Genomic DNA, 17,373 nt, shown 5'->3' on the forward strand with positions numbered 1-17,373 from the left:
TCATATATATGAGTGTCCCAAGTTCGGAGCATAAATATTTACACTTGTTAGATCTTCCTGATGGATAGGTCTCTTAATTATGATATAATGCCCTTCTTCATCTTTTGTTACAGTATTTGGTTTAAAATATAGTTTGTGTGTTGATGGGGGGTGGGAGGGAGGGCAGGGTGGGTGATGGGTATTGAGGAGGGCACCTTTTGGGATGAGCACTGGGTGTTGTATGGAAACCAATTTGACAGTAAATTTCATATATTAAAAAATAAAAAAAAAATAAAATAAAAATAAAAATAAAAATAAATTAAAAAAAATAAAAAATAAATAAAAAAAAATAAAATATAGTTTGTGTGATATAAATTTGGCTACTCCATCTTTCTTTTGACTTTCATTAGCATGATAGGTGGTTCTCAATGCCCTCACTTTCAATCTGCAGGTGGCTTGAGTTTTAAAATGAGTCTCTTGTAGTCAGCATATAGATGGCTCTTTTTTTAATCCATTCTGATATCCTATATCTTTGGATTGGAGTATTTAGTCCATTTAATTTCAGAATGATTATTGATAGATACAAATTTAGTGCCATTGTGTTACCAGTTAGGTTAGTGTTTCTGGTGATCTTGGTTCCTTTCCAATCTTTGCGGCCTATGGTCTTTCTTTCCACTCAAGAGTCCCTTGTAATATTTCCTGCTGGGCTGGTTTATTGATGATGAACTCCTTTAGTTTTTGTTTGTCTAAGAATCTCTTTATATCACCTTGTATCCTGAATGACAGCTTTGCTGGATAAAGTATTCTTGGGTGCATATTTTTCCCAATTCAGCATGTTGAATATATCTTACCACTTCCTTTTGGCTTGCCACGTTTCTCTGGATGGATCTTCTGTGAACCTGATTTGTCTTCCCTTGTAGACTAAGGACTTCTTTTGCTTGTTTCAGATTTTTTTTTTTTTTGGTCTGTGTATTTTGTGAGTTTGACTCCCATATACCTTGGTGTGTGTTAGCTTTTATTTAATTTAATGGGAGTTCTCTTTGCCTCTTGGATTTTGATTTCTGTGTACTTCCCCAGATTAAGGAAGTTTACAGCTATAATTTGTTCAAATTAATCTTCTGCTTCTTTTTCCCTCTCTTCTTCTGAGACTCCTGTGATATAAATGTTATTGCATTTTAAGGAGTTCCCGAGTTTTCTAAGTCTACATTTGTGAACCAATACCTTTCTCTTCCTCTTCTTTCAGCTTCTTTATTTTTCATAATTTTAATGTCTATATCACTGATTCATTCCTCTGCTTCATTGATCCTTGTTGACATTGCAGTCAGTCAGTTTTACATCTCAGTTATAACATTTTTTTTTTTTAAATTTTTGCCTGGCTAGTTGTTAGTTCTTTTATCTCTGCAGTAAGGGGTAATGATTCTCTAATGTCTTCTATGCTTTTCTCAAGCTCAGGTAGTATCTTATGGTTGTTGTTTTAAATTCTGGTTCAGTTATCTTACTTATACCTGTTTTGATTAATTCCCTGGCAACTAATTTTTCCTGTTCTTTCTTTTGGGGTGAATTCCTCTGTCTTGTCATTTTGTCTAGGTCACTGTGTTTTGGGGTGATTGTTACGAAAGACTGTTATATTTCCACTCCTAAGTAATGTCCATATTATTAAGAGTTCCTATACTCTTTTGGGCCTGGTACTTCATGAGGTATTTTAGAGTGTACACTGCTGTTTTATTTTGACTGCTTCTTCTCTCAGGTCATTCCTCTGCAGTGTCTGCTTGTTTTCAGTTGGAGGTGTTTGGTAAGCTCACTTGTATTCTTTTTCAGGATGAAATGTTTTGAATATATCTGTTAAGTCTCTGTGGTAAGTTCTAACTAGGCTTTTTTGGTTGGTTTGTTAAAAGAAGAAAGACCTTATTTCCCCTAGAGCTGAAGTTTTGCAGCACTCTATGATCAGTAGACTTGGTACATGCAAGGGATTTGTGGCTTGTCTTCTGGGGAAGGGGCCTGCTGTGCTGATTCTCAGGAAGATTTGCTCTAGTGGAGATACAGCTACAAGACACAAGGCGGTGGAACTTGATGCAAGTAGCTCTAACTTCCACTGGGGAGTGCTGTGTTGATCACTGGTGTCTGTAAATGTTGATGGCCAGGAGGAGAAAATGACATCACTCCACTCTATCCTCCCTGGAGTGGAGATGGCATCAATCTCTCTTCAGGAAGCCCTCACAGAAGAGTAAATAACCTTCTTTCTTTTGTTCCTGGCTTCTGTCATATCCCTGTCCTTACCTTGTCTGTGTCTAAGCTGTCTGTCTGCCAGGCACTCTGTAATCCTGTGCTTTATGTCAGGCATACAGTTGGGTTTCAAAACTCCAAATTTTAGGATCCCAGCACAGTGCAAACCTGTGCTGATCCTCTGGGGAAGGGTCTTGCCACACTGTGGCCAGTGCCAGTTTGTCCCAGACAAGCCATCACACAACTGCACAGTGGTTTGGTGTTTACGATAAAGTATAGCAAAAAGCTGGAACCAAGGTTTTCTGCCTTCAGCGGGTGTCTCTGTTCCTATGCTAGTGAGCAGGGCAGCACATTGGCATCCACTTGCAATTTTGTCCCCAGAGAGGCCATGCCACCACTTCCAAGTGCACTCCAAGAAGGGGAACTCTTTGTCCCATGTGACCCTGGGGATCCTCAGACCATGCTGTCTATTCCCAGGCCTCTGCCCTCCTTCCCCACAAGAACACCACTAAGCTCACCAGGCATGATCTCAGCAATGGCACAGACTTCTAAAACTTCATATTTTGAGCTCCACTGCTTATAAAAACTTGTGGTAGTCCACCCCTCTCCTTTTCCCATTCAATGGTTTTGTGGAAGCGTTTTTCTTTTTAATACCCTGTGTGCACTTCTCTCTCTCTCTCTCTCTCTCTCTCTCTCTCTCTCTCTCTCCTTTCTGTGATCAGAGCTCCCTCCCATTTGCAGAACCTGCAATTCTTTTCTCCCCCAAATCAACTCTCTGCAGCTCCTACCTTCCACTATATGACTGTTTTTCTCCCCATAGATGTGCAGTTTTTTCTCTCAGTCCTCAGATTTATTTATTGTGTATTCAGAATGATTTGATATTTATCTAGCTGTGTTCAAGGGATGAGGCAAGCTTAGGGTCCCTTGTACTCCTTAGTCATCTTGACTTCTAGCTTAATGTCTAATAGGTCATTCAAAGACACTGTTTTCTTATTGTTTTTATACCTGGGTGATCGATCCATTGATGTAAGTGGGGTGCTGAAGTCCTTTACTGCTATTCTGTCTTAATTTCCATTAATCTTTGCTTTATGTATTTAGGCACTCCAGTGTATAGATACTTACAATTGTTATATTCTTTTGTTGGATTGATGCCTTTTTCATTATGTATTACCTCTTTTGTCCCTTATTACAATGCTTGTTTTGAAGTCTATTTCAGCGGATTTTTCAGCAGAATCTTTGTAGGCCAGAAGGAAGTAGCATGATACATTCTAAGTACTGAAAGGGAAAAACTCTGCAGCCAAGGATATCCTCTCCAGAAAGCCTATCATTTAAAAGAGAAGAAGAGATAAAGAGTTTCTCAAACAAAAACTAAAGGAATTTGTGACCATTAAACCAGCCCTACAAGAAATGTTAGAGGGAACACTTTGAGTGGAAAGGAAAGACCATAAGTGAGCATATGAAAAGCAGGAATCACAAAAACAGTAAAAATAACTATTTGTGTAAAAATCAGTCAAGGGATTCACAAAATAAAAGTGTAAAATATGACACCATATACCAAAAAACATGGGGGTGTGAAGAATTAAAGTAAAATGAAGTAAAAATAGTTTATTTTATCTGATTTAGGTGTTGCTACTCCAGTTTTTTTTCTTCTTTCATTTGCATCGTAAATGTTTTCCATCCCTTCACTTTCAGTCTGTATGTGTCTTTAGCTCTGAGATGAGTGTCCTGCAGGCAGAATATATACTGGTCTTAGCTTTAAATTTAAAACATATTTTTCCACCCTATTTTTTCTTTTTAAAATACAAAACCGTGGCTTTAATGACATTAAAAAGTAGAAGCATCTATAGACACATTGCATAGACACTAGCTCACTTATACACACACCACCTCATACACTCAAAGAATGTACAGAAAATCTGTATTAACATACAACAGTTTTGTAATATTTAGAGAAAAAGGAAACTTTTTTTTATCTTTGGCTAAAATAAACAGAGATATCACAAGTACATGTAATGATTTCCAATATACTAAGCACTTAGTATATATTCTCTTATTCTCACAGGAAAAAAAAAGCTTTAAAGAAAATATTGTTATCCCACTTTTAAGTGAGAAACTGAGACAAATAAATCTTTAATGACTTGCCCCAATCAAACCCATAGCTATTTTATTTAAGTCACAAGAATACAGTCTCTCATTTGATTATGGCCCGTTAATTCCTGATTTCTTTCCTTTTTAAAATAGATATAGCTGCAAGTCTTTTTATCCTATCCTTTCATGTTTTTCAACCAGTTCTTTCCAGATCCACCCTAATACCTCTGCAATATACCATTGAGTCTCAGTAAAATAATATATATTTATAAATACTTAAAATAGAAAAAAATAATTATTACTTATAATGTCATGATGCCTTCTAAATAAAGTATAAATAGAAGAGGGAATTTTGGTAAACATTGGCTGCTGCCAAGACTACAAATAACGGGCTGTCAGCTAGGGTTGGAACTTTTTCCATTAATTCTTCAATATACATTTTGTTAAACTTCTTATATAAATTACAGTAAGTTAAGATACAGTGTAATATTAGTTTCAGGTGTGCAGTTTAGTAATTCAATACTTACATAAAACACCCAGTGCTCATCACAACAACTGGAATCCTTAATTCCCATCACCTATTTAACCCCCCACCCCCACCTCCCACCTGGTAACTATCAGATTATTCTCTATAGTTAAGAGTCTGTCTCTTGGTTTGCCTCTCTTTCTTTTTATCCCCTCTGCTCATTTATTTTCTTTCTTAAATTCCACATATTTGTAAAATCATATGGTATCTACTTTTCTCTGACTTATGGATTTTGCTTAGCCTAATACTCTCTAGTCCCATCCATGTCCTTGAAAATAGCAAGATTTCCATTCTTTTTTTATGACATTATATATATATATATATATATATATATATATATATATATATCACATCTTCTTTACTCATTCATTAGTCAATGGACACTTGGGCCACTTACATTATTTGGCAATTATAGACAATGCTACTATAAACATCTAGGTGCATGTATCCCTTTGAATTAGTAATTTTGTATTTTTTGGGTAAATACTTAGTGCAAATGCTGGATTGTAGGTTAGTTCTATTTTTAACTTTTTGAGGAACCTCCATATGTTTTACAGAGTGGCTGCACCAGTTTGCACTCTGCAGTTGATTTTTGGTTGCACTATTCCTTCAGGCCAGTTGTCTGCAGAGGTTTTCCTTGCCCGCAGTGGACAGTATTTGGTCCTTGAGCAGAATATAGTGAGCTTTTACTAGGTGTGCTCTGGTCTGCTTCTTAAATGAGACCTAATATTACTTCCACCATAATTGAAGCCCTACAGACTCTATGGGAAGGGGTTTCTGATGGTCTTCTGGTGAAAGAACCTTCTGTGCTTGGAATAAGGCAAGCTTGACTGAGAAGAGTAGTCCCCTCAGAGTGCAGAGGTGTGGAACTTGGAGTAAGCAAGTTAGGAAGCTTATTTTGGCTCTTCACTGCTTCCCAAAGATGGCTCTGTGTTAAGCTGAGGGTTTGAGGGTGAGAAATGGCACCAGCCAGTTCTATTGTCCCTGGAGAGGTGTCTCTGTGAATGCTGCTTCACAGGGAAGCACTTTGAGAAGAGCGAATAATGTCCCTGCTGTGCGCCCAGTTTTTTTCAGATCACTTTTTCCATGTTGTCTGCCTTTTCAATAGGAGCAGCACAGTGCCCTCTAGGCTCTCTCTCAGCCAAGACTGATGACCTTTAAAACTCCAGGCTTTAGAGATGTGTCCTGGGCAGTGGTTTGTGCTAGTGTTATGTGGAGGAGCCTGCCAAGCTGGGACTGAGGGAAGCTTGACTGAGAAGGGCAGTCCTAGAGCACAGGGGGTGAGGCTAGGTCTGAGCAAGTTAGGCAACCAGTGTTGGCACTGTGCTCTTTCCTCTACATGTCTGTGTTTATGTTGAGGAGTGGGGGAGGGAAATGGTGCTGGCTAGCTCCTTTGTTCCCAGGGAGGCCTCTCCTTGAATGCTCCCTCTCAAGTATGTGCTCCAAGATGATCCACAAATCTCCCTGCTGTGTGCCCCATTCTTCAGATTGCTGTTTTCATGCTGCCTACCACTGGTTGTTTTCCTTGCCTTCTTTCAAGGAGCAGCATGATGTCCTCAGGGTTCTATCCCAGCCAAGCCCACCTTTAAAACTCCAGTCTTTAAGCACCACTGGTTGCAAAAACTCACAAAAATCATCCCCTCTTATTTTCCCAGTCAACGTCTTTGGGGAAATGTTCTCCTTGTGCATTTCCTTGTGTGCTCCACTCTCTCTCACCTTTCTCTACAACTACTGCTCCCTCCCCTCTGCAGCACCTGTGATACCTTTCTCCCCTAAACCCCATCTGCACTTATCTTCTTTGATGTGGCCTTTTATCTCCCTTTAGTTGTGGAGTTTGTTCTGTCAGTCTTCAGATTGATTACTGGAGTATTTATAAAGGATGAGGCTCTTCCTTGGGTGGAGATTTTAGTATTATCATAAGGTGAAGGAAATTTTAGGTCATTCCAGAGGTCACTCCATTGTCCATCTGCACAGGCATGAGTCTGGTTTAGTTCAAATAGTCTGAGTGGTCTGGGCCCATGGGAGGTCTTGTCAGGTCAGTGGACACCATCTGGAGGTGGTTTTGGGATTCATTTGCCTGAGTCAGGAGAAAAGCCAGAAAGAAGAGCTTAGGGTAAAACGTAAAAAAAGGTTAGTGAGTACAAGTAGTTGGGCAGTAAGGACCAGATCTTGGGGTCTAGCTGGAGATACCTCTTGCCTCACTATGTTTTTTGATTGGAGTATTTAAACCATTTACATCTAACATAATTATTGATAAGTATATACTTATTGCAATTTTATTTGTTTTCTGGCTGTTTTTGTAGTTCTTTGCTGTTCATTTCTTCTCCTGCTCTCTTTCTGTGTGGTAACTTTCTATAGTGTTATGTTTGGCTTCCTTTCTCTTTACTTTTTGTGTATCTATTATCGGTTTTGGATTTGTGCTTACCATGAAGTTCATATATAACATCTTAAGTATATAGTAGACTATATTAAATTGATGGTCATTTCAGTTCAAACACATTAAAAAAAAACACTTTCTTTCTTATATTTTACTCCCTCCTCCATGTTTTATGTATATGCTTTTTAATGTATATACTTTATGTATATACATCTTTTTATTCATAATTTTCTTGTGTCTGATTATGGCCATTTATTCTCCATTTAAATAAGTTCCTTTAATATTTCTTGTGAGGATTGGTTTAGTGATAATAAACTCCTTTATCTTATGTTTGTCTGGGAACTCTTTATCTCTCCTTGAAATATGAATGATAAGCCTGCTGGGTACAATATTCTTGGTGTTGTTTTTTTTTTTTCTTTTCAGCACTGTTTCCATTTCCCTCTTTCATGTCACTGATCCATTCTTCTGCACCCACTAATTGGGTGCTTTCCATTTCCTTATCTTTCATGTCACTATTCAGTTCTTCTGCACCCACTAATATACTGTTGATTTTATCTATGTTTTTTTTTTTAATTTCAGTCATTGTATTCTTCAACTCTGGTTCCTTTTAATATTTTTATGTCTTTTTTGAATGTCTCACTGACTCTTCCACTCTTCTCTCCAGCCTCAGTAAGCATCTTTACAATCATTACTTTTAATTATTTATCAGGTATATTGTTTACCTCCATTTATTTTAGTTCTTTTTTTTTCTGAGGTTTTGTCTTATTCTTTCTTTTGAAGCATCTTATTCTGTCTTCCCATTTTGCTCGACTTTTTTTTGTTTATTTTTATGGATTAAGCAGAACAGCCACTTTTTTAGGAGAAGGAATCTTCTTGTGTATGGTTGTCCCTTATGTAGTATATGTGTGCTTAGGGAATTTTGCTGACTGGCTGAAGCCATGGCTGGCATGGGTTGGAGGTCCTGGGGTTCTCCACATTATGGGCACCTTGGAAGGACAGCTAAAGATGAAGCAAGTGTAGATCAGTGCAGTTCCCGGCCTTTTTAAGGACTAGGTGTCCTGCCAGTAGAGCTAAGGCTAAAGTGGGTGTAAACTGGATTGTCCCAGAAATCTCCTCATAGAGGGTGTCTTGGAAAGCTCCTGGCGCTAAGATTAGGTGCAGACTGGGAGGTCCCATGGCTCGCCATGCAGCAAGTGTCCTGGCAGTACAGCTAAAGCTGAAGTGGGTGCAGGTCAGGAGATCCCAGGTGTTTCTGTGAAGGTCTCCTGGAAGGACAGGTCAAGCTTAAATGAGTGCAAGCTGGGGTGTCCTGGAATGGTCTGTGCAGAAGATGTATTGGTGGGGTGGCTTGTGCAGAGGTGGTGTGAAGGCCAGGGGGTTCCTGAGCTCTATGCACAGGGGATGCTCTGACAGGATAGCTGAAGCTAAAATGGGTGCAAGCTGAGAGGACCTGGAGCTCTTTGCCCAGAAGCCATATTGGCAGAATAACTGAAGCTGAAGTGGATATAACCTGGGGTGTTCCAGGACCCTCTGCATAGAGGGTGACCTGAAAGGGTGGCTGGCTGGAGCCAAAGCAGGGTACAGGCTAAGACGTCCTAGGGCACTCCACACAAAGTTAACCCTGGCAGGACAGCTAAAGCTAAAGTGGATGCAGGCCAGTGTGGTCCCTGGACTCTTCCACACATGTGCCCTGACAGGAGAGTTGAAGCTGAACTGATTTCAAGCCGGATTATTCTAGAACTTTCCACACTGAGGGGAACCTGGTAGGACATCTAAAGCTGAATTGGGTGCAAACTGGGGTGTGCCAAGGTGCTCAGTGCAGTGGGCACCCTACCCAGGCAACTGTAGCAAAGACCAGTGTGGGCATGAGTACTTCAAGGTGTTCTGAGCAGCAGATATCCTAGTGGGGTGGGTAAAACTGATGCAAGCATGGGTGTTCTGGGTTTTTTTTCACTCAGAAGGCACCCTGGCAGGGGAGCAGACATCACTCAGGAGGTTCCATAGCACTCTGTATCAAGCATGCCCTAGAAACCTATCTGAAGCCAAAGTGATGTGTGTCTGGAGTGTTCTGGAGTGCTTTGCACCTGTGGCCACCTTGGTGGGATGGTTAAGGCTGGTGTGGGGGCTCCTAGCTATGGTTTAGTGAGGCAGCAAGCCAGCTGTGGAGACTAGACCTTGCTTTTATCTGTTGTTTTAAGGTGGAGAGGGAGTATAAATCCTGTCATTCTCCCATTCTTCTGATTCAGAGAGCATATCCTCAGCTCCTTTGGCCTTTTAAACTGCACTTTTTTTTCTGTGCCCCAGAGCTACCAGTACTGATGTAGGCTTGCAGACCTGGGGGCCACTGAGGCGACAAACTGCTGTGCACGTGGATTCTGCTCCAGTTTGCATTTTCAAGGTGGAGAGGGAACTAAACTATGTTGTTCTCCAGTTCTTTATACCTAGAGCCCACAGCTCTTCTGCCATCTGGCAGAGTTCTGGTGCTGTCTCTTATATGATAGTTGCTTTTTAAAATCACAGCTTTTATTCTGTATCCAAGGACAGAGGAACCTTTCTCTGGTCCCTTAGTACTATCCCTTCTCTCTGCTGTTTGCATTGTCGGGGGTGGAAGTTCTTTTTGTTACCATGTCTTCATCTCCCTTTCTCTTCTCTTTCGACATTCTATCTTTGGTTGCACAGAGGCTGTTCAGGAATTGTTCTATAAATAGGTGTACTTTGGTGTGTTCTATGGAGGGGATGAATTCAGGGTCTTCGGATATTGGACCAAAATCCTATTTCTAAGAATTTACCCATTTCTTCTAAGTTGTTTAATATGTTGATATACAATTTTTTCATAGTGAAAAATATTTTATTTATTTTTATTATTGTTGATATGCAATATTATATTGATTTCAGGTGTACGTCATAGTGACTGGACAATTCTATGCTCACCACAAGTATAGTTACCATCTGTCTCCATACAGTTCTATAACAATACCATTCACTGTATTCCCTATACTATACCTTTCATCCCCATGACTTATTTATTCTATAACTGGAAGCTTGTACATTCCATTCCCTTCACCCATTTTGCCCACTCCCCCTCTGGCAGTCACCAGTTTGTTCTCTGTATTTATAGGTCTATTTCTGCTTTCTGTATTTATTTGTTTTGCTTTTTAGATTCCACATGTAAGTAAAATTATATAACATTTGTCTTTCTCTGTCTGACTTATTCAGTGAAAATATTTTTACACAAAGAAATTGGCAGCATAAAACGTAAAATTGTCATATTCAACAGAAAATATTACTCTTGTATTTATTTCTGGTTTTAGACTGTGTTTGGAAAGACACACTTTATAGCACTGCCAACCTAGGTGAAATGAAATCTATACCCTTCCTCCAAATTCCCCCTCTAATGGCAATTCTGATGATTTTCCTGAGTTCATGTTATTCTTATATTTACCAGCACTATAGCAGTGGGAAAAATAATATCTGGAAATCTTCCTTATCTGCCTGTTTCATGCTGGATTCATCCAATATTAACCCTTTAAGATCCATAGGCTTGCCCAATTTATCCATTGTTCAACTTTTAGAAGCAGTGTGGTAGCTATTTCTAAGGCTACCTTGGAGTGTATTGGCATTTAAATATATTTTCTTTCCTTTTTTTTTTCTTAAGTGTTTTGACTTTTAGTAGTGTTTGCTTTATGGTACATACTAAAGAATAAAACATGATTAAAATGTGTTTGGAAATATTAACGAAAGAATTTAATATTTTTTTATCATGTGCCTCAAGAGTGATTAAGACAGTGGGAAGTCCAGCCATGTATGTATTAATGGGCCTCTGAGATTATGTATGAATTTACCCAAAGGGAATAATATAATTGGAGCTAATTTCTCTTGTAGTTCAGTGATCACCAGTGAGCAAGTAAGAAATATAAAGAGAGAAACCCCATTATATTGTCTTAATTAACCTTTTAGAAAAATGATTATTAATTGCTGATGAGTGTTAACAGGCAATATCCACTTTATTGTACTAGAATTGGTACATGTAATGTAATGTATGCCAATTTGTTTTGCCATCCAAGTTGTTTAATAACTATAATTTAGTGTGGTTTATATATATGTCAGAACATCAGACTCCATGCTAAGAAATTAGAATTTTCCGCAGGCAAACAAGGCATAAATCTAGTACACTATGAATTTTTAATATAATGACAATAAATATATCTTTTCCCAATTCATATGTTAATTTTCCCTCTTCAAATTACCAATCAAATAAATTTATGTTTGACTTTTTAAGTTTTTACAATGTTTACACCTACAAATAATTATAATAAAATATCTTCTGTTTTTAAATCATGTTCTATTATAAAAGCAATACTTATTTTTTTTTGAAAAAAATTTGGATTAAGAAATAAAGCACTTATAATCCTCTCATACAGAATGACTCTTTTTATTAATAGTTTGATGTGTCTATTTCCTAGCATTTTTTCTAAACTTATATATAGACTTTCTTCTACAAAATTGGGATTACATTATATATACTCTGTATCTTTGTTCTTCCCTGTAGTATTATATTGTGAGAATTTCTCAAATCTTAACATTTTCAAGAGTGTGGGTTTTATTAATATATTATATTTGATTAAATGTGACAACTATTTTTAGTCAGCATTTATGTGTGTATCATTTTTGCTGTCAATGTTATTTTTAAGGTAATATATGTGCCTAAAACTCATCTGCAACTAATCTTACATATGACCTTTATCTAAACCTCTGGTTACACCTCTTCTTTCCTCTTCTGTTGTGAATATCTTAATCTTCTAAAATAAAGTGGTAGTAGAAACAGAAAGAGGAGAGAGAAAATTGAAATTGTGGTAAAAAGTAGCCACAAAGTTTGCTATAAATTGAGAGTCGTTATTAAACATTTGGGGCCTTGAAGAAAGGTGTAATAATAATGGAAATATTTTTAATAATTGAATAAAAAAGAACTTGATTTGATGTTTTTAAAAATACATCTTTGGCACCAACAAGAAATAAAATTTCTGTTGTTAATGTATTGTTGCTAAGAATAAGCCTGTTTGGAGTATTTCCTTGCTACCTATTGTCGATCCTTTATCTTTTCATTCTCTATCTTCCTAAAGCCATGGGAATAAAGAAGAATTCTCCTGCAGAGGAATACAACTTGCTGTGGACTGGTTTCTAGACAAAGGCCATAAAGATATTACTGTATTTGTGCCTGCATGGAGAAAGGAACAATCCCGTCCTGATGCACCAATTACAGGTACTATTTCAAATAAGACATTTCTGCCCATCCAGAGGCAAAGATAGCAAGATATTTGGGGAAAAGATGATCCCAACTTAGGTAATTATTTTATAAGTTTATTAAGTATATTTAAAATATCTTATATTAAGTGTATTTTTATTTGAAATGTATATTTATTTTAATTTATATATTTAACTTCAAGTTAGTTAACAGAGTGTGGTAATGGTTTCAGGAGTAGAACCCAGTGATTCATGACTTATAAATAACACCCAGTGCTCTTGTCAAAAAGTGCTCTCCTAAATGCTCATCACCCATTTAGCCAATCCTCCCAACCTCCACCCCTCCAGCAATCCTCAGTTTGTTCTCTGTATTTAAGAGTGATATCTTTTATTGTTTGCCTCCCTGTTTTTACCTCATTTTTCCTTCCTTCCCCTATGTTCATTTGTTTTGTTTCTTAAAATCCACATAATGGTGAAATCATATGATATTTATCTTTCTCTTACTGACTTATATTTGGCTTAGCATAATAGACTCTAGTTCCATCCATGTTGTTGCAAATGGCAGGATTTCATTATTTTTAGTCACCAAATAATAAGACTTTGTATAATATATATACCACATCCTCTTTATCCATTCATCAGTCAATGGACATTTGAGCTCTTACCATAATTTGGCTATTTATGATAGTGCTGCCATAAACATTCATTTGGATGAATACCTACTATTGCAATTGATGGGTCGTAGGAGAGTTTTATTTTTATTTTTTTGAGCTACCTCCATATTATTTTCCAGAGTGACTGCACATGTTTGCATCCCCACCAACAGTGCAAAAGTGTTCCCTTTTCTCTGCATCCTCACCAACATCTATTGTTTCCTATGTTGTTAATTTTAACCAGTCTGACAGGTGTGAGGTGGTATCCCATTGTGGTTTTGATTTATATTTCCATTATGGTGAGTGATATGGAGCATCTTTTTATGTGTCTGGTAGCCATCTGGATGTCTTCTTTGGAAATGTATCTGTTCATTTCTGCTCACTTGTCACTGGATTATTTGTTTTTTTGGGTGTTGAGTTTGATAAGTTCTTTATAGATTTTGGATACTAGTCCTTTATCAGAAAGGTCATTTGCAATTATCTTCTCCCATTCCAACAGTTGTCTTTAAGTTTTGTTGATTGTTTCCTTCACTGTGCAGATTTTTATCTTGATGAGGTCCCACTTGTTCATTTTTGCTTTTGTTTCCCTTGCCTTTGGTACATGTCTAGTAAGAAGTTGCTGTGGCTGAGGTCAAAGAGGTTGCTGGTTGTTTTCTTTAGGATTTTGATGGTTTCCTGTCTCACATTTAGGTCTTTTATCTATTTTGAGTTTCTTTCTGTGCATAGTGTATGAAAGTGGTCCAGGTTCATTCTTATGCATGTTGCTGTCCACTATTTCCAACACCATTTGCTGAAGAGACTGTCGTTTTATCCATTGGATATTCTTTCCTGCTTTGTCAAAGATTAGTTGGCCATACATTAATGGGTTCATTTCTGGGTTCTCTACTCTGTTCCATTGATCTGTCTCGTTTTGTGTCAGTACCGTTCTGTCGTGATGATTACAGCTTTATGATACAGCTTGAAGACTGGAATTGTGATACTTCTAGCTTTGGTTTTCTTTTTCAAAATTACTTTGGCTATTTGGGGTATTTTCTGGTTCCATATAAATTTTAGAATTACTTGTTCTAGCTCTGTGAAGAATGCTCGTTTTATTTTGATAGTGATTGCATTGAATGTGTGGATTAGTTTGGGTAGTTTAAACATTTTAATAATATTTGTTCTTCCAATTCGTGAGTATACAATGCTTTTTTTATTTATTTGTGTCTCTAATTTCTTTTATAAGATTTTTATAGTTTTCAGTGTACAGATACTTTACCTCTTTGGTTAAGTTTATTCCTAGGTATCTTATGGGTTTTGGTGCAGTTATAAATGAGATCACTGAAGAGTGAAATTTTGACTTCTTCCTTGCTGATTTGTATGCGTTTATTTCTTTTTGTAGTCTGATGGCTGAGGCTAAGACTGCCAGTACTATGTTGAACAGCGCTGAGAGTGGACATCTCTGTTGTGTTCCTGCCCTTAAAGGGAGAGCTCTCAGTTTTTTCCCATTGAGGATGGTATTAGCTGTGGGTCTTTTGTATATGGCCTTTATGATGTTGAGGTATGTTCCTTCTCTACCGACTTTCTTGAGGGCTTCTTCTTATCAGGAAAGGATGCCACATTTTGTCAAATGCTTTTTCTGCATCTGTTGAAGGATTATATGGTTCTTATCCTTTATTTTACTAATGTGGTGTATCATGTTGATTGATTTGTGAATATTGAACCAATCCTGCAGCCCAAGAATAAACCCCACTTGATCATGGTGAATATTTGTTTACTGTACTGTTGAATTCAATTTGCAGGTATCTTGTTAAGATATTTGCATCCAGTTTTATTTGGGATATTGGCCTGTAATTCTCCTTATTAATGCAGTTTTTGCCTGGTTTTGGAATCAACATAATGCTGACTTCATAGAACGAATTTGGAAGCTTTCTTTCCACTTTTTTTTTTTTTTGGAATTGTTTGAGAAGAATAGGTATTAACTCTGCTTTAAATGTCTGGTAGAATTCCCCCTGGGAAGCCATCTGGCCCAGGACTCTAGTTTGATGGGAGATTTTGGTAACTAATTCAATTTCTTTGTGGTTATTGGCTTGCTCAAATTTTCTATTTCTTTCTCTTTCAGTTTTGGTAGTGTGTGAGTTTCTAGGAATTGTCCATTTCTTCCAGATTGCCCAATACGTTGTCATATAATTTTTCATAGAATTTGCTTATAATTGTTTGCATTTCTGCAGTGTTGGTGGTGATGTATCTTCTCCATTCATGATTTTAGCTATTTTGGTCCTTTCCCTTTTCTTTTTGGAATTATGGCTAGTGATTTATCAATTTTGCTTATTCTTTCAAAGAAAGAGCCCTAATTTTCGTTTGTATGTTCTGTTTGTTGTTGTTGAGTTGTTTCAATATCATTGATTTCTGCCCTAATCTTTATTATTTCCCTCCTTCTGCCTGTTTTAGGCTCTATTTGCTGCTCCTTTCAAGCTCCTTTAGGTGTAAGGTTAGATTTTTTTTGAGAAAGATTATCTTTCTTGCTTCTCAAGAGAGTCCTGAATTGCTATATACTTTTCTCTTCAGCCTGGTTATGCTACATCCCAAAGGTTTTGGATTGTCATGTTTTCATTTTCATTTGCTTACATACATTTTTAAATTTCTTATTTAATTTCCTGGTTGATCCATTCATTCTTTAGTACAATGTCCTTTGACCTCCATGTATTCGAGGGCTTTCCAAATATTGTGTGTGTGTGTGTGTGTGTGTGTGTGTGGTTGACTTCAAGTTTCAAAACATTGTGATTAGAAATTATGCATGTTTAGGGGCGCCTGGGTGGCTCAGTCAGTTAAGTGTCCAACTTTGGCTCCAGTCATAACCTCACAGTTTGTGAGTTCAAGCCGCATGTCAGGCTCTGTGCTGTCAGCTCAGAGCCTGGAGCCTGCTTCAGATTGTGTCTCCTTCTCTCTCTGTCCCTCCCCCACTTGTGCTCTGTGTCTCTCAAAAATACATAAATGTAAACAGTTTTTTTTAAAAAATTATGCATGTTTAGGACAGCAACATTCAGAAGAATGAAACTTGACCACTTTCTTACACCATACAAAAAAATAAACTCAAAATGGATGAAGAACCTGAATGTGAGACAGGAAACCATCAAAACCCTAGAGGAGAAAGCAGGAGAAAACCTCTCTGACCTCAGCTGCAGCAATTTCTTACTCAACACATCCCCAAAGGCAAGGGAATTAAAAGCAAAAATGAACTATTGGGACCCCATCAAGATAAAAAGCTTCTGCACCGCAAAGGAAACAATCAACAAAACTAAAAGGCAACCGACGGCATGAGAAAAGATATTTGCAAATGACATGTCGGATAAAGGGCTAGTATCCAAAACCTATAAAGAACTCACCAAATTCCACAACTGAAAAACAATCGAGTGAAGAAATAGGCAGAAGACATGAATAGACACTTTTCCAAAGAAGCTATCCAGATGGCCAACAGACACATGAAAAGATGCTCAACGTCACTCCTCATCAAGGAAATACAAATTAAAACTACAATGAGATATCACCTCACTCCTGTCAGAGTGGCTAAAATGAACAAATCAGCAGACTACAGATGCTGGCAAGAATATGGAGAAATGGGAACCCCATTGCACTGCTGGTGGGAATGCAAACTGGTGCAGCTGCTCTGGAAAACAGTGTGGAAGTTCCTCAAAAAAATTAAAAATAGAACTACCCTATGACCCAGCAATAGCACCACTAGGAATCTACCCATCAGGAGTGCTGATGCATAGGGGCACATGTACCCCAATGTTTATAGCAGCACTTTCAACAATAGCCAGTTTATGGAAAGAGCCTAAATGTCCATCAACTGACGAATGAATAAAGAAGATGTGGTTTATATATACAGTGGAATACTACTTAGGAATGAGAAAGGATGAAATCTGGCCATTTGCAGCAACGTGGATGGAACTAGGGGGTATTATGCTAAGTGAAACAAGCCAGGCAGAGAAAGACAGATACCATATATCTTCACTCATATGTTAAGGCTATGGGGGAAGGGAAGGGGGAAAAAAAGTTACAGAGAGGGAGGGAGGCAAACCATAAGAGACTCTTAAGGACTGAGAACAAACTAAGGGTAGATGGGGGTTGGGGGAGAGAGGAAAGTGGGTGATGGACAGAGAGGAGGGCACTGGTTGGGATGAGCACTGGGTGTTGTATGGAAACCAATTTTACAATAAATTATATTAAAAAAAGAAAAAAGAAATTATGCATGTTTTGGTTTTGAATTTTTTGTACTTGTTGAAGGCTGATTTGTGACCCAGTATGTA

General features: G+C 37.7%; 1 protein-coding gene across 2 annotated transcripts in view; it reads left to right on the forward strand.

The window, feature by feature from the left end:
• The window catches only part of ZC3H12B (zinc finger CCCH-type containing 12B), a 440,443-nt gene that overhangs the window by 403,379 nt on the left and 19,691 nt on the right, over positions 1 to 17,373 (forward strand). For both annotated transcript variants that reach the window (XM_058713919.1, XM_058713920.1), the window contains exon 3: positions 12,314 to 12,453. In XM_058713919.1, the coding sequence (XP_058569902.1) occupies positions 12,314 to 12,453 (140 nt within the window). The remainder of the gene's footprint in view (positions 1 to 12,313; positions 12,454 to 17,373) is intronic.

This window comes from Neofelis nebulosa, chromosome X (genome assembly GCF_028018385.1).
Source record: "Neofelis nebulosa isolate mNeoNeb1 chromosome X, mNeoNeb1.pri, whole genome shotgun sequence".
Lineage (NCBI taxonomy): Eukaryota > Metazoa > Chordata > Mammalia > Carnivora > Felidae > Neofelis > Neofelis nebulosa.